We start from the raw sequence: 26774 nt of genomic DNA, 5'->3' as shown, positions 1-26774 counted from the left end.
TAAAGAGGAGGTACTTAAAAGATTGGCAGTACTTAAAGTAGAAAAGTCACTCGGTCCAGGTGGGATGCATCCTAGGTTACTGAGGGAAATAAGGGTAGAAATTGCCGAGGCTCTGGCCACATTCTGTAGTGTTGAACAGTTGTTTTTCAGACTGGAGGGAAGCATACAGTGGTGTTCCCCAGGGACCACTGCTCTTTTTGATATATTTTAATGACCTGGACTTGGGTATAGAGGGTATAATTTCAAAATTTGCAGATGACACGAAACTCAGAAATGTAGTAAACAATGTGGAGGATAGTAACAGACTGATGAAATGGGCAGACACATGGCAGATGAAATTTAATGCAGAGAAATATGAAGTGATGCATTTTGGTAGGAAGAATGAGGAGAGGCAATATAAACTAAATGGTATAATTTTAAAGGTGGTGCAGGAATAGAAAGATCTGGGTGTGCACATACGTACATCTTTGATGGTGGCAGGGCAAGTTTAGAAGTCTGTTGAAAAAGCATATGGAATCCTCGGCTTTATTAATAGAGGCGTAGAGTCTGTACACCATACTTTAGGAAGGATGTCAAGGCCTTAGAGAGGATGCAGAAGAGATTTACTGGAATGGTGGCAGGGATGAGAGACTTCAGTTATGAGAGACTGGAGAAGCTGGGGTTGTTCTCCTAAGAACAGAGAAGATTAAGAGGATATTTGATCGAGGTGTTCAAAATCATGTATGGCTTTGATAGAGTAAATTAGGAGAAACAGTTTCCAGTGGCATAAGGGCACAGATTTAAGGTGATTGACAAAAGAGCCAGAGGCAATATGAGGAAACATTTTTTTTACGCACCGAGTTGTAATGATCTGGAATGCATTGCCTGAAAGGGTGGTGGAAAGAGATTCAATATTAACTTTCAAAAGGGAATTGGATAAATACTTGAAGGGGAAAATTTACAGGGCTATGGGTAAATAGTAGGGGAATGGGGCTAATTGGATAGCTCTTTCAAAGAGACGGCACAGGCACGATGGGCCGAACGGCCTCCTCCTGTGCAGTACCAACTATGATACTGTGAAATGACTTTATATAATACAAACTGCAGCATTTAGTTCACAAGGCCAATTAAAATAATTGCACAGTATCTTAAATTCATTTGTTTAAACCTTGTTGATTACATTAGTCAGATACAAAATTTGGTCTCAAAAGGTGCAACAAAATTTTTTTGTAGCCTTACCTCGACAATGAGATCCTTCATCAAGTCCATCCAGACAGTCATTTATGCCATTGCAGAGTTTGCTCATGTGAATACATCTTCTCGTCCCAATGCAGTCAAAATGATTCACAGGACATGTAAATTCCAGGTGTCCAGTACCTAGTGGAGGAGGAGAAAAATGTATTTTTTTTAAACATCACACGGAACTGTTTTTGATGTTTTCAATTATTAAAGATGCAGTACATCTGCTACCTAGGTTATATTCTATAGTCATATGTATAATGGTTACATCAACACATAGCAAGATCCCAAAAGGATTGTTGTTTGGAAAGCAGATTATAAGAACATAACATTATTATTGTTAAATGTGACTGATCACTACAAATTATGAGATCACATTCAGATTCCACTGTATCTTGCAGAAAATGTAATAAAACATGTTTATTTCACACACCACAGCCTAGAAATGAAATACCAATGGTTAATTAAGCATTCCTTATGTTGTTTCAATGATACAAAGTGTACTCCTGAACTCACAGTTTTACTCTCTCTAATTCGTGTGAGTTTATATGTACTATACCAATCACACAGTGGTGGTTCCAATGAAACATTAGCTGCAGTAATCCTGTCCAGTACTTGTTTAAAGTGGCAAGCAGCCACTTAAGACATTGAAATTGTGCATGTTAACCTTCTGAGCAATTTTGTGCAATTGTGTTGCAGTAATGAGGCAGAAAAAAGGGCCATTTTAATGACCAAGCACTTGATGCTCTGATCCAAGAAGTGAGGGAACATTGTAACATCATCTATATGACAGAGTGAATTGTGGTTCACCAGGCATGACAAGATATTGCAAAGGAAGTCAACCAGACCTTGGGAAGCATCTGCAAGATGGAAGATCTGAAGAAATATGCTACAGTAAATTCTGAATATTAATATGAGTGACATGCACCTGCCATAAATGGACTTGAAAGAATGTCCTGACAACAGATGTTAGGCTAACTGGTCTACAATTCCCTGATTTCCCTCTCTCGCCTTTCTTAAATAATGGTGTGACATGTGCAATTTTCCAATATAAGGGAACGATTCCTGAATCGAAAGAACCTTGGAGATTATAGTTAGGGCATCTGCATTGTTCTCACCTACTTCTTTTAAATCCCTGGGATGGAAACCATCTGATCCAGGGGATTTGTCATACTTTAGTGCCATTATTTTCTTCATTTCGTTAACTTGCTTACGTTAATTTTGGTGCGTCCCCGTCCCCGATTCAAAATTAGTTTTCTTGGAATGCTTGGCATGCTATCCTCTTCCTCCACTGTAAATACTGACGTAGAGTAATTATTTAACATGTCCACCATTTCCTTATTTTCATTTACAATATCACCATTATCAGTTTTTAAGGGGCCCACATTGCTCTTGACCACCCTCTTTTTCCTAATATAATTGTAAAAAATGTTGGCGTTGATTTTGATATCCCTTGCCAGTTTCTTTTCTTAGTCCCTTTTTGTAGCTCTTACTATTTGTTGTCATCCTTTGCTGTTCTTTGTATCTCTCCCAGTCGCCTGGATCTGTGCTATTTTTTGCATTTTTGCCTGCTTTTTCTTTTAGTTTTATCTTGTCCCTTACCTCTTTTGTCCCTTACCTTCATTAGATGTTTGTAAACAATTTTACAACACCAAGTTATAGTCCAGCAATTTTATTTTCAATTCACAAGCTTTCGGAGGCTTCCCCCTTCGTCAGGGGGGAAGCAGGAACAGGGTACTGAGTTAGACGATCAGCCATGATCATTTTGAATGGCAGAGCAGACCCGAAGGGCTGAATGGCCCACTCTTACTCCTATTTTCTATGTTTCTATGTTTTTGTGCAATTGTGTTGCAGTAATGAGGCAGAAAAAAGGGCCATTTTAATGACCAAGCTCTTGATGCTCTGATCCAAGAAGTGAGGGAACATTGTAACATCATCTATATGACAGAGTGAATTGTGGTTCACCAGGCATGACAAGATATTGCAAAGGAAGTCAACCAGACCTTGGGAAGCATCTGCAAGATGGAAGATCTGAAGAAATATGCTACAGTAAATTCTGAATATTAATATGAGTGACATGCACCTGCCATAAATCGGGGACGGGGACGCACCAAAATTAACGTAAGCAAGTTAACGAAATGAAGAAAATAATGGCACTAAAGTATGACAAATCCCCTGGATCAGATGGTTTCCATCCCAGGGATTTAAAAGAAGTAGGTGAGAACAATGCAGATGCCCTAACTATAATCTCCAAGGTTCTTTCGATTCAGGAATCGTTCCCTTATATTGGAAAATTGCACATGTCACACCATTATTTAAGAAAGGCGAGAGAGGGAAATCAGGGAATTGTAGACCAGTTAGCCTAACATCCATGGCTGTTTTTTGGCTGCCTTGTTGGTTCTAGGACCTATTGTTGCAGAAAGCTGTCCTGAACACACTCAAGAAATTTGCTACCTTTCTGTCACAAGCTCCACTGCTTATCCCAATCTATATGAAAGTTAAAATCCCCCATTAAAACCACTCTGCCTTTGTTACATGCTTGTCTAATCTCTGCATTTATACATTCTGCCACTTCACAGCTGCTGCCAGGGGGCCTATACACAACTCCCACTACAGTCTTAAGTCCTTTTCTATATCTTAATTCCACCCATAAAGTCTCCACTGCCTGCTTACCTCTCTTTCCTTCCTCTCTTATCATTGAAGTAATTTCATCTTTAATCAGTAAGGCTACTCCTCCCCTCTACTAGTTTCCCTTTCCTTCCTGTGGACCTTATAACCTGATCTACTTTAGATACAAATGATGCTGATGCTCGAATGTATGAGATTCATTTAAGCAAACATTAAACGTATGCCATTTCTCAACTATATGTAAATATATATACATCATAGTCAAAAAGGAAATAAATAAATATTAAAGGGGTGTAAATCACTCCTTTTTGTGAATTTTCTTGGACATTAAAAATTGAGGCTATTCCTGAAGCATTATGATTGCCATTAGTCATGGAATGGATGTTAAAAATGTCAAGTACATTCAACATAATAGTCTCTTGACACTAAAAGTTCTAAGCGTTAATTATGCAAAAGCAGGATATCATTCAGAGTCTTGAAACAACATGTCAGCAAAATTGTGGCGTTTATTTCTGGCTCTAAATAGGCAAGAGGTGCTTGAACCCACTAACAGCTAACAGACAGGAACAGCAGGTTTCACTTAAATAAAATCTAGCAAGCATGCATTATTTCAAAAATAGAAACTATTTTCTATATTAATGTAATATGTCCTAGAGAGAACTGCTTCTTAAACAAGAAGTGTAATCAACATTTGATTAATACGCATCAGTGCTTTAAAGTCCCTCATTTCCACATAGTCACATTCTTAGCAGTATCTTATAATACTGGGTTTTTAGTAATGATTAAATAGTCTCCCTTTCATTCATCTAATCAATGCGACTGAAAGCATAACCACAGAACAACTGGTGCACTTGAAAAATATATATAATGCAAGTAATATTTTACTAAATGTTTTATTTCTCCACGATTTATATATGACTCGTGTCATTATACACCAATCATCTTTAAATGGTCAAGCAAACAATGATAAATGTGGATTTTTAATACATTTCAAGCAACAACCCATTTTGCGGTGAGTGCTGACTCTCTGCATGCCTTCAAGAGGGTGCTGGACCGATTCTCCGCTGGGGCAGAGATCGCATAATAAAGAAGATAAGTGGATTAACAGTTAACATATGCATGGTCAGTGCGATCTCCTGGACTGGTTTGGATCACCTGAGGTGGTCGGAAAGTAATTTTCCAGATTTTTCGCCCCCCTCCCAGGAGATTACATGGCTTGGGCGGGGAGGGGGGCAGGGGAAGCGCGGTGTGTAGTCACGTCTAGTCATCATGCCCCAGGCATCACAAGTGTGGGGCAGGCTTGATGGATCATTGAGTCTTTTCCTGCCCATCATTTTCATGAGTTCTTATGTTTAACAAATCTTGACACTCCAGTTAAGTTTAATACTTAAGTTTAATCAATTTCAGATTTAAGCAAACTAAATTCATTTCATGAATACCCTACCACAAGAGCGTAAATATTTGAAAAGCTTCTTGAACTTTATTACACATATATTCTCATTATTTTACAGCTTAGTAGTGAACTTTTTTCAAATTTTGATATTTCTAATAAGTCTATCCAAGTTAAATTGGAAAAATAAAATGGATGTCCAATTAATCAGATTACATTTTCCGACTGCAACATAAGATAAATCAATTTTCAGCTATAAATGAAACATGTTTTAACAATCCAATGCTTTTAAGGATTTATTCCTACAATTTTATTTTTAACATTCTTATAAAATATGTAAAAGAACATTATGGGCTCAATTTTGAAATGGTGGTGGGTTGGTAGCGGGGGGGTGAAGGTGCGCGCGGCACACCCGAATAAACAAATCTTAGCGTTTCTGACGCGATCGCATCGTAATTGATGGTGATTAACGTGCTCTCCGGGTTTTGCGCCCGGCAGCCAGCCTGATTGAAAGGCTGGCTGCTGTCGGGAGCTGCAACGTGAGGAGGGGGGGTGGGAACAAGAGAGTGCTGGAATGGAAGATCGGGGTGGGGGGGCGGGGAGAGAGGGAAAGATTGGGGGTTGGAGGGGAAGATCGGGGGGGTGAAGAAGGGGAGATCTGGGGGACATCAGGGGGGAGAAGGAGGGGAGGTCTGGGGGACATCAGGGGGGGTGAAGGAGGGGAGATCTGGGGGACATCGGGGGGGGGTGAAGGAGGGGAGATCTGGGGGACATCAGGGGGGGTGAAGGAGGGGAGATCTGGGGGAAATCGGGGGGGGGGTGAAGGAGGGGAGATCTGGGGGACATCGGGGGAGGGGCTGAAGGAGGGGAGATCTGGGGGACATCGGGGGGATGAAGAAGGGGAGATCGGAAAGGGAGACATTGGACATCAGAGCAGGGTGGAAAGGTTGGTTGATTTTGTGTTTTAACTTCATGCAATGGTTTTTTATGTAATTTATTTCATTTCTTTTTTCCTGATCCGGTTCACCAGGCGTAAATCAGAAGCCGTGGGAAAGCTGCCCAGGTAAGTTAAAAATCGTTCTAAACACGTAATCCGTCACACATAAAGTGCCTTAAGTACCTCAATGTAGTACATTTGGCACTTTAACTATCATCCCGCCGACTTTAATTACAATTTAATTGGGGAACCCTGATGTCGGCGGGTTGGAGCTGGGCTCCGAACCCGAACGGGATTTCCCGATTTTCGGAGCCCCTCCGCCCCCAACACACCCGCAATTTCCCAGGAAAATCGAGCCCCATGTTAATGAGATTGACAATCAACGATATGCATTTGGGCAACTCAAAATTTGAATACTCCAAATCTATATCCGTTTTCAATTGATAATGAAAGTCGAGTCAACACTTCTCTAAACCACCAGGGCCCAAGTACATATCCTCCACCACATAAATCACCAAGGATCTGAAACATCCCCAGTGAAACTTGGGTGGAATACAGATAAATACATGCACGCCACACAGACATACACGCTAAACAAACAGGAAAATTAGATGCAGATGATATATTGCTGCAAGGGATTTAGAAAGATAGGTGATCCTCCACACCCAATTTCACATGCATATGTAGGCAGACAAACACACACACAAAATAAATGACCAGAGATTGTAAATGCAAATGACATTTTTTTTTTGTGAACTTAAAGCATCCATCTACTTTTCCTTTCCTGATCGTCTATGCCACTTTGTGCTCACAGTCCAAGTCAAACAGCAACAGCGAGCTTATATCTACATTATTTATACCCCTCAGTACTTTAAGAATCTGGATCATGCCCCTTCCACGCCTCAGTTAGTGAGGAGGTGGAACAGACTTTTAGCAAATGCAATTAAGATGCGAGAGATTAACCCTTTTGAAAGAGTTGAATTAATATGCAGTTAGGAATAGGGCTCAAGGTTACAGAGATAGATTGAGAGGCTCAAATACAACACGGGAGGTAAAAGTTTCTGTACTACTGTGGTGGGCGTGGCAATTTTGTCTGTGGAGGTTAACTAACCAGTGTTGGACAGATTTTCAGATGAATCAATGACCTGAAGCTGTGTCTGATTATTTTTGGAGATCAGGGATATTTATGAGAGCATTCCATCGGGAGATTAAATAAATGGATAGGTTTGATGTGGAATGCACATGCTCTGCCATGTGGGAGCTCCAGGATGCTTCCCATGTCCTGGACAACCACATGTGCAGGAGGTGTCGTCAGCTGGAGGAGCTCGAGCTCCGGGTTTCGGAGCTTGAGCAGCAGCTGGCATCACTGCTGTGCATCCGCGAGGTTGAGAGCTACATGGATAGCACGTTTTAGGAGGTGGTCACCCCACAGCTTAAGACAGTGCAGGCAGAGAAAGACTGGGTGACCGCCAAACAGATTAGGAGGACCAGGCAGGTGGTGCAGGAGTTCCCTGAGGGCATCTCGCTCTCTAACCAATAATTCTGAATACTAGTGGGGGAAAGGGTTCCTCTGGGGAGTGCAGCCAGAGCCAAGTCCATAGCACCGTGGGTAGCTCAGCTGTACAGGGGGGGGGAGGAGAAAGGTCAGGAGAGCAATACTGACAGGGGATTCTATAGTTAGGGGAGCAGACAGGCGCTTCTGCGGCTGGAGACCTAATTCCAGGATGGCATGTTGCCTCCCTGGTGCCAGGGTCAAGGATGTCACTGAGCGACTGCAGAGCATTCTGAGGGGGGAGGGTGAACAACCAGAGGTCGTGGTCCATATCGGTACCCATGACATTGGTAGAAAGAGGGATGAGGTCCTGCAGGCAGATTATAAGGAGCTATGAAAAGACTAAATAAGCAGGACCTCAAGGGTAGCAATCTCCAGATTACTCCCGATGCCACACGCTAGTGAGTAAAGAAATAGGAAGATAGGGGAGATGAATGTGTGGCTGGAGAGATGGTGCAGGAGGGAGGGCTTTAGATTCCTGGGGCATTGAGACCGATTCTGGGGGAGGTGGGACTTGTACAAGCTGGACGGGTTGCACCTCAACGGGGTGGGACCAATATCCTTGTGGGGAGGTTTGCTAGTGCTGTTGGGGAGGGTTTAAACTAGCTTGGCAGGGGGTGGGAACCCGAGTGTAGATTCAAATGCGGCAGAATCAGAACTGGAAATGGAAGGCAGAAAATTAGTAAGTGAGTTTGGAATGCAGAAGAAACACAGGTTAGAAAAAAACAACAAAGAAGTTTGGCAGTGCTTAAAGGTATATACTACAGTGCAAGGAGTATAGTGAATCAGGCAGATGAGCTGAGGGCACAGGTAGATAGGTGGCAGTACAATATCTTAGCTATTACAGAAACATGGCTTAAAGAGGGGCAGGAATGGTTGCTCAACGTTCCTGGTTACAGAGATTTCAGACAAGATAGAGAGGAGGATAAAAAACGAGGTGGGTGGCAATTTTGGTTAAAGAAACAATTACTACTGTGAGGAGGGATGATATGTTAAAAGGATCATCAAATGAGGCCAAATGGGTTGAGCTAAGGAACAAAAAAGGGGCAGTCACACTACTGGGAGTGTACTATATTTCCCCAGTCAGAGGGAGATAGAAGAGCAAATATGTAGGCAAATTTCTGAGAAGTGAAATAATAGGGCAATAATAATAGGGGATTTCAACTACCCTAATATTAACTAGGACACAAACAGTGTGAAGAGTGTAGAGGGCACAACATTCTTAAATTGCATTCAGGAGAATTTTTTAGCCAGTACGTAGCAAGCCCAACAAGAGAGGGGGCAGTTCTGGATTTAGTTTTAGGGAGTGAAGCTGGGCAGGTGGAAGGAGTAGCAGTTGGAGAGCATTTTGGTGGTAGTGATCATAATTCAGTTAGATTTAGCATAGTTATGGAAAAGGACAAAGATAGAACTGGAGTTAAAGTTCTCAACTGGGGAAAGGCCAATTTTACTAAGCTGAGAAGTGATTTAGCAAAAATGGACTGGAAGCAGCTACTTGAAGGTAAATCAATGTCAGAGCAGTGGGAGGCATTCAAGGGGGAGATTCAAGGGGTTCAGAGCAAACATCTTCCCACAAAGAAGAAGGGTGGGACTGCCAAATCTAGAACCCCCTGGATGTCAAGGAGCATACAGGGTAAGATAAGGCAAAAAAGGAAAGCTTGTGTAAGACACCGAGAACTCAATACTGCAGAAAGCCTAGAGGAGTATAGAAAGTGCAGGGGTGAAATTAAAAAGGAAATTAGGAAAGCAAAGAGAGGGCATGAAAAAATATTGGCAAGTAAAATCAAGGAAAACCCAAAGATGTTTTATAAATACATTAAGAACAAGAAGATAACTAAGGAAAGAGTAGGGTCTATTAGAGACCAAAAAGGTGGAGGCGGAAGATGTGGGTATGGTTCTTAATGAATACTTTGCGTCAATCTTCACAAAAGAGAGGGACGATAGAGATTGTATTTAAGGAGGAGGAGTGTGAAATCTTGGATGAGATAAACATAGTGAGAGGGGAAGTATTAAGGGGATTAGCATCTTTGAAAGTAGATAAATCACCAGGCCCAGATAAAATATATCCAGGCTGTTAAAAGAAACAAGGGAGGAAATAACGGAGGTTCTGACCATTATTTTCCAATCCTCACTGGATACAGACATGGTGCCTGAGGATTGGAGGACTGCTAACGTTGAGCCGTTGTTTAAAAAGGGAGAGAGCGATAGACCAAGTAATTACAGCACAATCAGTCTAACCTCGGTGGTGGGCAAATTATTGGAATCAATTCTGAGGGACAGGATAAACCATCATTTAGAAAGTCACGAAGTAATCAAGGACAGTCAGCATGCATTTGTTGAAGGAAGGTCGTGTCTGACTAACTTGATTGAATTTTTTAAGGAGGTAACAAGGAGGGTCGATGAGGGTAGTACGTTTGATGTAGTCTACATGGATTTTAGCAAGGCTTTTGACAAGGTCCCACACAGCAGGCTGGTCAAAAAAGTAAAAGCCCATGGGATCCAAGGGAAAGTGGCAAGTTGGATCCAAAATTGGCTCAGTGGCAGGAAGCAAAGGGTAATGGTCGACGGGTGTTTTTGTGACTGGAAGGCTGTTTCCAGTGGGGTTCCACAGGGCTCATTACTAGGTCCCTTGCTTTTGTGATATATATTAATGATTTGGACTTAAATGTAAGGGGCATGATTAAGAAGTTTGCAAATGATACAAAAATTGGCCGTGTGTTTGATAGTGAGGAGGAAAGTTGTAGACTGCAGGAAGATATCAATGGACTGGTCAGAGGGCAGAAAAGTGGCAAATGAAATTCAATCCGGAGAAGTGTGAGGTAATGCATTTGGGGAGGGCAAACAAGGCAGGGGAATACACAATAAATGGGAGGATACTGAGAGGTGTAGAGGAAGTGAGGGACATTGGAGTGCATGTCCACAGATCCCTGAAAGTAGCAGGACAGGTGGAATCCCTGAAAGTAGCAGAAGGTGGTTAAGAAGGCATATGGAATACTTTCTTTTATGGGCTGAGGCATGGAATATAAGAGCAGGGAGGTTATGCTAGAACTGTATAAAACACTAGTTAGGCAACAGCTTGAGTACTGCGTACAAGTTCTGGTCACCACATTACAGGAAAGATGTGATTGCACTAGAGAAAGTACAGAGGACATTTACAAAGATGTTGCCAGGACTGGAGAATTTTAGCTATGAGGAAAGATTGAATAGGCTGGGGTTGTTTTCTTTGGAACAGAGGAGGCTGAGGGGTGATTTAATTGAGGAGTACAAAATAATAAGGGCCCTAGATATAGAATGGATAGGAAGGACCTATTTCCCTTTGCAGAGAGGTCAATAACCAGGGGGCATAGATTTAAAGTGATTGGTAGAAGGATTAGAGGGGAGCTGAGGAGAATTTTTTTCACCCAGAGGGTGGTGGGGGTCTGGAACTGACTGCCTGAATGGATGGTAGAGGCAGAAACTCTCAACTCATTTTAAAAAGTACTTGGATATGCACCTGAAGTGCCATAACCTACAAGGCTACGGATTAGGCGCTGGAAAGTGGGATTAGGCTGGGTGTCTCATTTTCAGCTGGCACAGACACCATGGGCTGAACGGCCTCCTTCTTTGCTGTAAATTTTCTATGATTCTATGATGTGCTCTGTGGAACAATCTGGCTCATTGACCTTTTCTTTTTCCATGCATTATGTTTCATTTTTCCGTTGGTATGAATTTGGCAAATTACAACTACAGGTATTATGTTGACTTTGTACAGCATTTTAAATTTTATTTGTTGCAATTAAGTATCTTTATTCAACCAAATAGAATCCTATTAAAAGGAATTTGGGAACTGGAGCTTGGTATGAGTACTGGGGGGTGAGCTTCGACTTCTGCCCGAAATGGGAGCCAGGTCAGCAGACCAGCCACATAGCCTACCTGTTTTTGCAGATGAGGTGTAAGCCATTTTCAAGCCTGGGCCTAATTTACATGCCACCGCTGAGCTGAGGGAGCCCCGTTTCAGTTCGCCGGTTGTGGGACGGTAGGGAATCGGCCAGCTCCATAATGAGCTGGCGGGGTGGTGGGTGGGGGGTGGTGGGGTGGGGGCTTGAATTGACAGGAGTTTATTTGCACTCCTGCTCCTCCGAGCTCCACCAAAAAAAAAATTCAAAGTTTCCTGGGCCGTTTTGTGAACGGCCACCAGTAGTCCCTTTAAAGACCGCTGGCTAGGCTGCTGAACGCCTGGTACAAGTGGGCAAAGAGCACACGGTGCACACTCTGACCATTTGTACCTTAGAATTGCAATCTGTGTCCCACAACCGGCAAAGGATGCTAATTTGCGTATTTAAGCAGTTTCCCACCTGTTTCAAGTGGGCAGGCTGCTCTCCCATTTGCAGGCCTGTCTGAAAATTGTATCAGGCGGGACTTGGGCATCAATGGAATTTTCAGTTGCAGGCCGTCTGTTTTTCAGGCGAGAAACAGGTGGCCCACTGTTGAAAATCGCTGATAAATCTTTGGATTGGATGGTTCTTTGTGTTAAATACCTAAGTCGAGAAAGCAAATCACATTTATCTTGAAAAATCTAGAAGGGAACAGCACAGTTACAAAAGAATCAAATAAAGGTCCTACAGCTACAATCTCTCTCTCTCAGCCATCTTTGAAAATAAAATTATCATTTATATTCAATCTGTGTTTCTCCCAAATTGGAACTTTAGAAAAGAAGATAAATTGTTATCCGTTAACAGATGGTGAGAGATTAGTTGTAATAATTCCTTTTGAGAAATGCACCTGGAAAACACAAAGATAAATCATCTGAATATGGATGAGAATTCAGGTTTTAGAACTAAAATTTAGATTTTATGGGGGTGATTTTAATTTGACTCACCAGGTGGAAACCCACAGGATCGGGTGGAATTGCGTTTTTACACTACTCCCAATATTACTCTTCAGTGACTTCAATGGAGAGTAAAATCATGCTGGGTGCAAAACGAACATTGCACCCAATCCCATCAGTTTCCCGATGAGCGGGTTAGGTTAAATATTGTCCCTTCCGAATCTGATGTTTCACTAATAAGGCTAAAATAGAAGAAAATAAAAATGAAAGAGAATGCAGGATGGAGGGATGAATGTGATTGGGATTGAAGTGTTATTTGAAAATGTTGTTGGAGTATTCTATTCGGTATAAATTTTAGTTCTACAGGATATATAATACATTAATTTTATTCTTGAAATTCAAATAGTTTCCTCGCTTTAAGAGCAATGTTTTATCCCAGTGTTGCAACTGAAAATCAAACAAAACTAGCTTACTTAAGGAAACAGGATTGAAAATCTTGGGGCAGAGTTTCCGCTTGTTTGAGCCCAGATTCCAGTGCAATCGGCCGAAACAGGGTAAAAGATCGGGGAATTTTAAACGTAAACCATTTATTTTTGGGTTTTCTGTGATCTTTTACAATGGTTTAAAATTCAAATCACCCGGAACAGGCACCGCCCACAAAACTGGCCACGTCCCCGGGTTGACGTTGCGGGTTTCCACCGATTGCGCTGGTTAGGGAAGGCTCTTCCGATTGCTTTAATTTTCTTAGACGCACAGGCATTAGAGGGCACCTTTTAAAATTTTTTACAGATCACAAAATATTTAATTTACGAAGAAACTCACAAGTGTACACCAATGACACGAGTAAATGGTTCCGTATGGTGTTTTCAAGTCACTTTCAGTGATTTAAAATCAGGTTACTCAGAGGTGGAGAACTAGACACTCAAATTAAAAATTCTTATTTTTTGTGGTAAACACATTTTCAGCTGCATTAATAAAGCTGCACCAGGTTACCACTCTTACATCGGGCAGGAAATTGGACATGAATTTAGATTTGAGGTTAGGATCAGATCAGCCATGATCTTATTGAATGACGGAGCAGGCTCGAGGGGCCGATTGGCCTACTCCTGCTCCTATTTCTTATGTTCTTATACATCAAGGGTTACTTTTTGTTAATGCAAAAAATATATAATCCAACAACAACAACAACAACAACTTGTATTTATATAGAGCCTTTAACGTAGTAAAATGTCCCAAGGCACTTCACAGGAGTGTTATCAAACAAAATTTGACACCGAGCCACATAAGGAGTTATTAGGGACAGGTGACCAAAAGCTTGGTCAAAGAGGTAGGTTTTAAGAAGCTTCTTAAAGGAGGAGAGAGAGGTAGAGAGGCGGAGAAGTTTAAGGAGGGATTTCCAGAGCTTAGGGCCTCGGCAGCTGAAGGCGCGGCCGCCAACGGTGGAGCGATGAAAATCGGGGATGCGTAAGAGGCAAGAATTGTAGGAGCGCAGAGATCACAGAGGGTTTTAGGGCTGGAGGAGATTATAGAGTTGGGGGGGGGGGCGAGGCAATGGAGGGATTTGAAAACAAGGATGAGAATTCTAAAATCGAGGCGTTCCTGGACCGGGAGCCAATGTAGGTCAGTGAGCACAGGGGTGACGGGTGAACGGGACTTGATGTGAGTTAAGATATGGGCAGCAGAGTTTTGGATGAGCTCATGTTTATGGAGGGTGGAAGAAAGAAGGCCGGTGAAGAGAGCATAGGAATAGTAAAATCTAGATGTAACAAAGACATGGATGAGGGTTTCGGCGACAGATGAGCTGAGGCAGGGGCGGAGACAAACAATGTTATGGAGGTGGAAATAAGCGGTCTTGGTGACAGAGCGGATATGTGATCAGAAGCTCATCTCAGGGTCAAATAAGTCGCCAAAGTTGCAAACGATCTGGTTCAGCCTCAGACAGTAGCCAGGGAACAGAATTTGTGGCGGGGAGCGAAGACAATGCCGTCGGTCTTCCCAATATTTAATTGGAGGAAATTTTTGCTCATCCAGTACCAGATGTCGGCAAACAATGTGACAAATCAGAGACGGTGGAGAGGTCGAGGGAGGTGGTGGTGAGGTAGAGCTGAGTGTCATCAGTGTACACGTGGAACCTGATGTCGTGTTTTCAGATGATGTCGCTGAGAAGCAACATGTAAATGAGAAATAGGAGGAGACCAACGATAGATCCTTGCAGGACTCCAGAGGTAACTGTGCGGGAGTGGGAAGAGAAGCCATTGCAGGTAATTCACTGGTTACGACTGGGCAGATAAGAATGGAACCAGACGTGCTCAGTCCCATCCAGCTGGACGACGGAGCAGAGGCATTGGAGGAGGATGGTGTGGTCAACCATGTCAAAGGCTGCAGACCGTTTGAGAAGGGCTCGCATCTGAAACAGGTGTTAGGCCCTTTGCATATGCCCTGCAATGGCTTCTCTTCCCGCTCCCGCACCGTTACCTCTGGAATCCAGCAAAAATCTATCCTTGGCTTCCTCCTATTTCTCATTTCAGCCTTTGCCACGTGGTGGGTGGTGCACTTCTGTCGTGGAATATACGGGTGCATGCTGCCCACCAAATTGGATGTTTAGGCGCCCATTTTATGCCTATAAAATGGACGTGGCATTAATTAATTTCTAGGCCCTGAACTCTTTAAAATTGGCCTCTCGTTCCTCCGTTATTATTTGTTCTTGTGGTCTACTTTTGTTTTCATTATTGATCCTATGTTCCTATTATTATAGTTACCTCTAATTTTGTCATAGCCATTGAATAATTAAATGCAGTAATCTTCATTTTACGGAACTCCCTCTAACAATAATTGAAATGTATTACATTTTTTGTCCTTCAATTTTTCGTCTGCTTAAAAGCGATCAATATTTATTCTCTGTTGTTTTATCTGCTGCTGAAAGTAGGCTAATCTTATGTTAAGTGAATCCATTGGGGTCTACCTAAAAGTATATACTCCCATCTGTACATGGAATCATCTACTTGAGAGGAAGGTAAGCCCCCAATGTTTCACTTTATCTGATACCTAGAGATCTTGTAGTTGTTAATTAATCTTAGGGGGGGAAGGGGAGTGATGGGTTGCTCATTAGTACTCAAACACTGTTTACATGAAGCAGACTATGAGATGCTCACCCTTCACTGCAATACTGAGAGTTCCTGAATATGTTATTCTTATAAACAAGTCAGGTGCCAATACTTAGAACTTTGTGTTTGTGCCCAGCTTGGTGACAAAATATTAAAACTGTTATTACTAACTGGTCCTTGAGGGTTTGTACAAAGCTCAGACTCAATTAATGAAAAAGCTTTTTTATTGGGGTGTTTAAAAAATAAAAATAAGTGTCCAACTTCATACAATCAGAAGCCTTCTTATCTAGGCCCAAATGTCCAGTGTGTTGGATTTAAAAGGCAATTTAGATGATTTTCTGGCAATAACTACACACATTTTTAGACTGAGTCAGTAATATTGAATATTCCAATCCACTGCAGACATCCAACTAGATAATGGTTGAAATCATTCAAACAAACTGCTCTAATGAGCAAAAAAGAATTACTTGATCTCTGCAACAAATGTGACCTACTACATTGCTGTCACCAAAGGCAATGAAGTAATAACAAATAGACATTCACGAGCCAATTTTTAGTCAAGCCAAACTCTTTGTTAGTAGTCAAAGATTATGTTAAATTTAAGCATATTTGTTTTTCATTTACTAAAATGCACTGCTTGCAAAAAAACACATTGAAATGCCAGGGCCCTCACTATGAAAAGTGATCATTTCTAAAGTGTTGAAAAGTACACTTATAGCGGGTGTGTTGGTGTTAACGCCATCTGCTCACTATAAGAAGTGAATGGTTAAATTGCTGCACGATGTTTACAAAAAGCAAAATCATGGATTTTCTCCGGGTCTCCATCACTGGATGATTCTCCCTGACTTCAATGGTAATGGAAAATAGTTAGCGCCATTTGCCCAACGTAGGCATTTGCCCATGTTAAGCGTTAAGCAAAAGGATGCAATTTAAAACAGGCATTATCGTTTAAAATAACCATAAGAAACCTTAAATTGTATGACTGCAGCCCTATCTGGCTAGTCCCAAAATTTAAATGCCTTTCAGTTCTCCACTCACTCAAATATGTATCCAATTCCCCCCTAAATATTTCCACACTATCAGCTTGCACTGTCTACCTGTGCAGTCCATTCCACGTTCACCATCCTCTGCATAAAGTAATTAAATCTAAATTGCCTGTTCACTTTCTCTCTTTTTAGCTAATGTTTTTTGTTCCTAGAATTTGTGGCAATCCCCTTAAAACTCTTGAATACTTGAATAAATATCTCCCCTGAGGTTTCTCTTCACCAGAACAAACAATCCCAGGCTCTTCATGCTCTCCTCATAGCTCGGACACCTTAAACTAGTTATCAGTTGTCCTTTTCTGCACTGCCTCCAATGGTAGGATATCCTTGCTGTAGTACAGTGACCAGAATAATATACACACCTCCAGGTGTGGCTATACTAATGCCTTGCATAGACTTATCATCACCTTGTGGGATTTGTACTCTATCCCTCCGATTATGTATTCTATTATCCAGTTAGCTTATTTTACTGCTGCCGCACACAATACTGTAGGTTTCAGTCAACTGTCAGCCAAACCACCAACCCAACCCCCCCCCCCCCGACCCCCCACCAATCCCTCTCCTGTGTTGTAGCCTGGAGTCATTTAGTTTGTATTCCAACTCTTCTGTTTCTTTTCACCATTCTCATTACATTTGCATCTGCTTACATAAAATGTTATTTGTCCTAATCGGCTCAACATCCCAATTTATTTAGGTCCCTTGGTATCGGGTTTGCCGGTTCATGATTATTTAAACACCACAATTTTGTGTCATCTGTAAATTCACACAGCTTAGTTTCTGTCCTCAGCTTCAAATTATTTATAAACACTGTGAGCAGCAATGATCTCAGCACTGATCCCTGCAGCAATCCCTAGTGATCCCTTGCCTTGTCCATGCAGCTCCATTCATAACCATCATTTTGCTTTATCTGGTTAGCCAATTTTCAATCCACCCGAGAAGCTTTCCTCCTATTCAATGCCTTCCAACCTTGTGGATGAATTGCTTATATGGGAGGATCAAAAGCTTTGCTGGAATCTAAACATATCACATCCGCAGAATTTCCATTGTCAACAAGGTCCGTCAATTCCTCAAAGAACCCCAGTAAAATGTTAGACAAGAACTCCCACCCATAAATATGTGCTAACTTCCTTTTACCACATGATAACTATCTCAGTTTTTCATTGCTTTTAGTATACCTTTGAATAGATTATTCACAATCGAAGTTACACTCAGTTTCCTGGGCCATGCCCATGCCCCTTTTTGAAGAATGGTGGGAGGTTAGCTACTTTCCAATTCTCAAACTACTCCCATTTCAAAGATTTCCCTAATATTCTGAAAAGAATGTTTAACTACAAGATGTCCAGCTAGCTGCAGAAAATGATTTCCCAAACAGCATATCCTTGGAGTCTTCTAATTTTGGTAATGTTCCTTGGGTCTACTGTAATCAACTTTCCAATGACATTCAGTGAAGCCTTGGAAAATACGTACAATGAACTCCAGCCATTTGCTGTGCTTTAGCAAGTATTTTTTGGTTCTGGCTCTTCATAAAAATGAATTGCAAAAACACGTAGTTTATATCCTTTCGTATTTTCACAACTGATTCTTCAATATTCTTCTGAAAGTCACGCCAGAGCCCATCTGCATATTGAATGAAGAGTGCAAAAATGATGATGATGGTAATGAGAGATATGGGGCTCAATTTTCAAACAGAGCCAGGAAGGGGGCAGTGGGGGGGGTGAATTTGAGGTTGGGTTAGTACGGGTTTCCCGGACGTCCTTATGATTTTGACGTCTTTTATTTTTTTGTCAGTTTCCGGTCCGACTGACTGGCTGATTGACAGGCTGGTCTTAGTCGGACGGGAGACCAGCCAGGGAGAGAACATGTTCAGTTAAGTCTGCAGGTAAGTCTTTGTTTGTATGGGGGAGGGGGGGGGGCACGGGGATGCATGTGCAGTCAAGGGGCGTGGGTGGGCATAGGTGGGCATGGGGGTCGCGAGTCATGGGGGGGGGGCGGGTTTGGGGGGCGGGTTTGGGGGTCATCGTGGGGGTCCGCAATCGTTGAGTGGGACGGTTGGGGTCGGAGTCGGAGGATCAGGGTCGGAGGGGGAGGATCGAGGTCGGGGAGTCGGGGGTCCGCAATCGGGGGTGGGGGTGGGGGTGGGGGTGGGGGGGCGGTGGTCGGTGCAGGTAGGCTTGTTGGGCCTGGGGGAAGCACTCCTGCTACTCCGGGCCCACAAGCTGTGCCTTTCGAGGCACTTACCTGATAGTCTCATGCCTTCTCACCTCCTTTTACGAGGCATAAAACAGAAGGCCCAGGAATCCCGGCCCACCAGGATTGAAATGGGGAATTAGTTAAAAATGGAGGCCTGAAGTCTCCTTGAAAGGTCTTAAGGCCCGGCCCGCCTCCTAAGAGCAGGTTGGCCGCCCGCCCCTTGTCCCGCCCCCTTGAAAACCAGAAATGGGCGGGTTGGAGATGGGTCTGAAATGGTGGCAATTTTCAATGCTGCCCTGCCCCCAACCCACACGTTTTTTTTACTTTTAAAATCAAGCCCATGGTGAGGGGAAGAAACAATTGATGAAGCATTCAGAGTTTAAACTGAGTTGCCAAGATGTGATATGAGGACTGGACATAGTGAATATTCTGAACTGAGCCAGAGAGGGGAGAGAATACACCACAAAACACCACAGACGTTAAAGGACTTTTCAACAGAATGAGTGTGAGGTGTTCTTCAATTACCTAGACAAGCAAACAATCTGCTTGTTGTTTGGTCTCTGGAGAAAACAATTCCCTTTTAGCATATTAACTGCCTTTCACCTAGTTTTACTCCTGAGGATATACTTTGCTTAAAAATGTGAAGTAATTCTTCGTTTCAAATATTTTCTGTGAAAAACTACTGAAAGATGATATGCACAAAGGAATTTCAGGTAAAAATGTTAAGCAAAGCAATACCAGAAGAAATTAAATCTCTGATAGTTGTAACTTGATCTGACAAAACCAGCTCAACAAAACTTTTTATGATATTCAAATAATCTCATTATTCCCTTCCTTTTTTCTGTTCTATTGAAATGAGCCTTTTTCTATTGTTTTCAAGTTGTGTATTTGTGAAATGTTTGTCCTTTCCCTAGTAAATTCCTCCTTGTCTCCTCGTTGCAGTTTGCTTATCAGAGACTGGGTTTTGTCTTCATTATGCCCCTCCTATTTACTTTTATATCTTCTGCATCCTACGCCAGTCAGTTGTTTTAGTTCTGCCATCTTTAAGTCTAAATTTTTCAATTTATAGGTCATTTTTTGAGTTGCTTTGTGAGTCTGATTCTTTGTTCTTTCTCATTTTGTCAGGTATTGGAACTTTTACTTGGTACAAAATTGATTCCGACACATAAGCCATTTGAGTATGAGGTTCTGATCAGGTCATTTAATTCATTTTATTGTAGACGTTCTTAAAATCATTACTTCTATTCTATTGAATTTTTATCTGTTTCCCTTATGTGTTTTTTTCTTTTTGCAATCATTTAATGTTATGAGTAACAACCTATTTTACAATCTAATTGGCAAAAGAACTAGAGGGGTTGATAAGGACAATTTTCTTTACGCATCGAGCTGTTATGATCTGAAGTGCATTGGCTGAAAGGGTGATGGAAGCAGATTCAATATTAACTTTCAAAAGGGAATTGGATAAATACCTCAAAAGGAAAAATTTGCAGCGCTATGGGTGAAGAACAGGGGAGTGAGACTAATTGGATAGTTTCTGAAATGAACCGCACAGGCACAGGCCTGATGGGCCGAATCCCCTCCTTCTGTGCTGTACGATTCTATGATTAATTAACAAGTTTCTAAGTGTTTTTTCTGCTCTTAAATGTGCCTAATTTCTTTCTTTGTTAGCATCAACCAATGATATTTTCTGATTCTTGCTTGATGGAATATTTGCCATGTTGGTCACCTGAGTAATTTTGCACAAAACTGCCTCTATGTTTGTAACACTAGAGCCATTGCAGTACTTCTTATTTTTTTAAAAAAACCTCAACTCGAGTTAAAATTTGTCTCAAACAGGCAGAATATATAACATTGCCACATCACTGCACAGACCTACGTTTGCAGAAATTATAAGTGACTTAGGAGCAATGCTTCTTTAAAATGACTTTCCTTTCAGAATCCAGCTTTAGATTACAAAAATGTTTCATAGTATTGTTCCAAGGAGTACAATTCAATCTTTTCAAAAAGTTATACTGCAACCTTTCTATTTCACTGGCCAATGCTTCATTGGTTGGTACATCAATTTTGTGGTAGGTGTTTTATATGCTATTTCATAAATAGCATTGTGCTAGTCTCCAGAATAGTAGCTTATCTCTCACAATGTAGTACTTCTCATTCATCACTTTCATATTTCACTTCATCTCATTTGTCTCACCTCTTATGTCACTTTCTAACTCTTCTTTGGCCTAGTTAGAACTTTTGTGAGCTAGGGGATTGGAGCAACCATGCCGAGGAGCTATTTATTCTATTGAAGGTAAGGAAATGAGTCAGGAATTTTCCATCAATGCTTAAGTAAAGGTTATGTAATTGTAAAAATATTCCTTACTTTTTCAGGAAAAAAACATTGGGAGTGGGGTTGAATTTCCAATGAGATTTTCTCATCTCTCACTGTAGCTTTGACGGAAGATTGTTGGAAACTTTGCAGAAATGGGGTAAATGGCTGTTTATGCCATTTCTCTGAGTTTCCAGCGATCTTTCACTGAAGTAACAATGAACGATGGGGAACAGCCCTGCGGAAATTCCAGGCATAAATTTCCTACCTTGATTAAGATCATCCATTTTGGATCTCTGTCTCTAATGGTTATTTTGGTGACATCTGATGAGGAGAATCAGCCTGTGTTTTGGAGAGGCCCCTATCATTTTAACAGAAGTCATAACTTTGGATCAGCCTGGGAGTGCATTTGGAGCCAGTCAACTATGGGGAAACATGTTGTTAGTTGGTTCTCTGCATACTTTACCTGTGTTAAATGGAATGAAGCCGCTGCAGGATGTGCCACTAGAGTTGTTTGGGGTGAAAGCAAGCTCAAAATGGCGGAGCTTGATTCGGGCAAGAAATTCTAAGCATTTTCTTTTAAAAATAAAACAGCAAGGAATTTTTAATTTTTTTTAACGTAAACATTCGGGAAGTTCTGCAAACAAAATATACTCCCCCTGCCCTTGCTTCCCTTTTTAAGTTTTCTTCAGTTAATGACCTGGTTTGCTTTTTCATACTGTAAGTGTATGATCCAACACCTATCCATATGAACAGATTGAAGATTGTTCTTTCCTGGAGTTTTTTTAATTCTGCTTCTTTCTGGGTGGCAATATTTGCAAATTCATCAGGGGAGTCTTTCTTTTATTCTGTATTATTACTTCTGTTTTGATGATAACTTTGGAGATTTAGATCTTTTTCTCCTGTGTTTGATATTGAATCCAAATTTTTCCTGCATAGGTGCCGTCACCTTAAGTTTCCCCTTTCATCTCAATATTACTTGGGACAATGACCGTGCATTCCTTTGAATATTATCCACACGTGGAGGTTCTATTTCTGCAAGGAATCCTTTCTTTAACTTAGGTTTTTTCATTCATCATCCTTTCTGTAATGCCTTTATATTTTGGGGATTTGGTTCTTCCAAAAAAGTTTGATTTTAGGAATGGGATCAATTTTCCACCCATGCATAGTTAATACGGGGAAAATCTGATCACCAATCTGTGCTAAGTTAATTGGGTTGGGCTGAGGCAACAATAAGGAAGGTATCCCATGGGGAGGGATCGGAAAAAATTGCTAAGGTTCCTGGTCCTGATCCATATTCAATGACCTCTGCTGGAAGTGTGCATATAAGGTGAGGATTAAATAAGGTTTGACTGTGATGCTTCACATTGTTGAATAACACTGCAATGTACAGTGTCTAGGGTCACATATGAAGAATGGCCATTTGGATGAGTTAGCATAGGACAACTGTCACCAATGGAACCACACCTCAGCAGGCAATCAACATCTGCAGAAGGAAAGAGGATAATATTGGTAGAAAAAGGAGGAAAAAAGGAAAGGAAAATCAAACAAGTTAATTGTAAAAACAATACTGGATAACACATTATTCTGATTGGAAGAGGAGATAATTCAGTTTGGACTGCGCATATGGATCATATCTAAATGTTAAATCCTGTTTGGTTTCTGAAGTTTTTGGGCTTTTTCTTTTCCCCAAGAAGCTGCTAATAATTTGACCTTGATTTGCTCCTTCAAGTGTTTCCAACAGTGTAAGTGCCAAGTCAGTTGAATAAAATTTGTATTTATTTGCATATATTCATTTATTTCCTGCTCTATCATGGCAATGAATTTACATTCCCTAAGTAATATATCTCATTATAACAGAAAGGATGAAAGAAGGGCATAGCTTAAAAAAAAGTAGCGAAACAGATAATATTTGTGATAAATCCCACCTGAGATCAAACTCCTCTCTGCTTAGATTTGGCACAGAAATAGAGATAGTCTATGAGAGCAGAATGCACAATTAAGATCAAAGGAATACAAATACTAGAGTTAAATGTTAATGCCTGATTAGAAAATATCCACCAATTAAACAAAAAAAATACAGAACAAACACAAAGGTTGAAATAAACTAACCAAAGTATCCTTTCCAAAGGAAAACCAATTCAGCACAAATGACAATGAGAAAGAAGAGAATTTTGTTTACAGTAAAAACTCAGGGCATGGCAGCAACACGTCAATTAGCAATCAGAATTTTAAAACGTTAGTCACTTAAAGCTACGCACATAATTCACTTTTTAAAAAAAATGTTGAGGTCACTTTGGAATTGTCAGAAAAGTCTCTGCAAACATTTGAACCAACTTGTTGGGGAAACTCTTACTCCAGTCGCTGTGTGCAGTAGCATTGTAATTGCATTCAAAAATAAAAGTATTTGCAGTTTTTTTTTATAAGTTCTTCATCCAATATGTTATTTTTCTTCAGTTTAAAAATAAATTTTGCACTTTTTGCTTCATAGAAGTGTCACCAAAATCAGCGAAGTTTAGCAAAATATGCTTTGGGAGATGAGATTATAAAATAACATAACTGGATTTACATCCCCAATTTGTGTTTTATTAAAAATACTGTTTACATACAACTCTATACATGTATCTACAGTTCTCTGCATGAAATAGTTACCAGAAAGCTTTCAAGATAGATAATCTCTATCTAAACTTTGAGGCCATAATTCCTGGGATAGAGGAGGGCTCCATTCAGGTGGGAGCCAGAATTGGGGGACGAACCCGAATCCTTTAAGTTTCTGCCCCATTGAAGAAGTATTGGAAATCCCAATCGGCAGAGGTAGGCAAGTCTTCCAACTGCCCATCCCAATTTCATAGCCAGCTTTGATGGTATACTTTATTGCATTTGCAGGTTAACCCAGGAATTCTGCCCAGCAGAAGTCACATCTGCTGAGAACAGGATGGGTTCTGTGCTGGATATTCCCAAGGCCAAATTTGTTAAGGATCAAGGATCCCCAGAGGGGATCTACTACCTCACAATGGTGCATGTTGTTTACAATAGGAGAAGCAGCTTTTTAAAAAAAAAAAATCAATCTTTGGCCAGCTCAGGGTCTCTCTTGCCCTCCCCCCTTGTCCATTGGAGTGGCAGGGTGCCACAGATTTTACAGTACTTCTTTCGGGTGGGCATCTCTGTTGCATCTATGCAGGCAGGGGCTGCCAGTTCCAGTTATTAAAATGACCCCAACCTTAGGATTTGGGACAAGTTCAATGACCTCAACATTCAGCGACTGCAAGTCCCTCTATGCCACCGCATTTCTCGAAGTGGAGCAGAGACCATGACATTTCGGGTCCTTCGTATCAAATATGTCAAATGTGTTGGCAACATCCACCTACATCATCATAGATTGGAATGTAAATCACTCAATATTGAACTGGCATGATAATTCCTTACTTGCACTTGAATGAGTTATAAATCTCTACTACTGTGTTTCTGTTTTTTCTTGATACAGGAACCCACATAAAGGAATTTCAACTACTTGATCATTCATTTTTGTACACAGCACTGTGACACAAATGTGCCTTTATTGGGGTTTAAAGACGTAAAATAACACAACACAAACAATATAGCCCTACTTATCAACGCAGTAACTGAAGCTATCTATATATTTACAAATAGCCAATGTCATGCATTAAATTGAAGGTTAGAAGTAAGTATATACAGGGAAATACCCTCCGGTAGTAGAACAGCCTCAAAGGACTCTGGAGCCCCAGTAATGATTGAATTATTACCCAGCAATCGTGACATGACAAGACATAATGATTTGTTTCTCATACCAGAAAGGATGATAGGTTGAAGTGGACACCTACCCTGCCAATGGAGTTTTTACTATCTGGGAAGCTTCATGAGAGCTCAGATCCCACAAACCTCCTTCCTCCACTATGCACCATCAAGTCTCAGACATTGGTATATATTGATAATGACAAATATAAAAAATAGTAAATGATGTGGAAAAGGTAAAACTGGAATATTTTTAAAAATTAAATTGTATATATAGGCTAGGTAGAAGCAGGTTCAAACCAGAAAAAGGCAAGTTTAGGATTGAAATGAGAAAGTTTTTCACGGAGAGTAATCAACACTTGAAATGGACTTCTGGGCAGAGCAGTGGAGGTGGAAACCGTGGATGAATTTAAGAAACAATTACATGCTTCTCTATTGATGAACTAATATGGGCTGAATTGTCTTTCTCATCCGTAATTCACTTGTGATCTTGCGACAGTGATAACTTGCATTATGTAATGTCTTTAACATAAAAAACATCTCATCGTACTTCATCAATATGTAGAATGAAAACAGAAGCCAAGCCAGGAAGAAAGAAATTAGGTAGAAAACTAGATCGAAGAGATGGGTTTTGAACAGGTATTTAAAGGTGGGGAAAGAGGTGCAGATTCAGAATGGTCTCATGGGGAATTTCTAAAGAGTAGGACCAAAACAGCTCAAGGTTCTGTCAGCAATAATGTGACAAAGGGAGGGGAGGATGCACAAAAGGCTACTGTCAGAGAAATGGAGCATTCAGGAGATTGTCGAACTGGGGGCAAGTCTGTGAAGGGATTTATAGGCAAGGTATCGAATTTTGAAATGATTGCTAGGCGGACAGAAAGCCCGTATAGGTCAGTGAGGACAGGGGTAATGGATAACTTAGTTCAGGACAGGATACAGGTGGCAGAGTTTTGGACAAATTGTAGTTTATGGAGGGTGGAGGATGGGAGGTTGACGAGGAGAGCATTAGGATAGTCAAGTCTGGAGGTGACAAAAGCATGTATAAAGGTTTCAGCAGTGGAGGGGCTGAGACATGGGCAAAGGAAGGCAATATTGCAGAAGTGGAAGTAAGTGGTGTTGATCATGGATAGGATGTGGGTTTAAAGTTCAGCTCAGGTCCAACAGAGCATCAAGATTGTGACTGGTCTGGATCAATTGTATAGGAGTGGTTCAAACTATGAAGAGATCATCCTAATAGGATTTTCTATTTGATACCATTTTTCAAAAAGTGCATAATCTTTCCAAGAGTGCCAGATATATATAGGTGAAAAACATTACAATTCCTCAGTTTTAGTAGATACAAAAATTGGCCAAGCCAGAAACATCAAACAACAAATAGGAAATCTAAAGTTTTGCCTGCAAGCAACTATACCCTTAGATGCAACACAATAAACCTTTCCACTTACTAGAAGAATGTCTAAAAAACCATAATGGTCAAAAAAACTACATGACAGCATAGGATAGTAGCCTGAAGTATGATATTTAACTGAGATTAATGTTCAGTAGTCTATAAGATGTTACAGTGTCATGAGAAGAAAAACACTGAAAATAATTAGCTTATTTTGCTTTCATGTGGAGATGCCGGTGATGGACTGGGGTTGACAAATGTAAACAATCTTACAACACCAAGTTATAGTCCAACAATTTTATTTGAAAATCACAAGCTTTCGGAGGCTTCCTCCTTCATCAGGTGAATGTCAGGAAATCCTTGAACCTTTCGCGTTTATATTCAGAGAACAATACCTGGTGATTACAGATAATCATTCCAACTGCCCGTTGTCAAGGCAATCAAAGTGTTCAGA

The 26774-nt window shown here is 41.0% G+C and overlaps 1 protein-coding gene across 1 annotated transcript in view; it reads right to left on the bottom strand.

The window, feature by feature from the left end:
- Positions 1-26774, bottom strand: part of LOC137323576 (low-density lipoprotein receptor-related protein 1-like) — a 1400855-nt gene that overhangs the window by 1023698 nt on the left and 350383 nt on the right. Inside the window, exon 3 of the mRNA XM_067987196.1 lies at positions 1219-1356. Within this exon, the coding sequence (XP_067843297.1) occupies positions 1219-1356 (138 nt within the window). The remainder of the gene's footprint in view (positions 1-1218; positions 1357-26774) is intronic.

Source organism: Heptranchias perlo, chromosome 7 (genome assembly GCF_035084215.1).
Source record: "Heptranchias perlo isolate sHepPer1 chromosome 7, sHepPer1.hap1, whole genome shotgun sequence".
Lineage (NCBI taxonomy): Eukaryota > Metazoa > Chordata > Chondrichthyes > Hexanchiformes > Hexanchidae > Heptranchias > Heptranchias perlo.
This window is presented reverse-complemented; position numbering and strand designations above follow the sequence as displayed.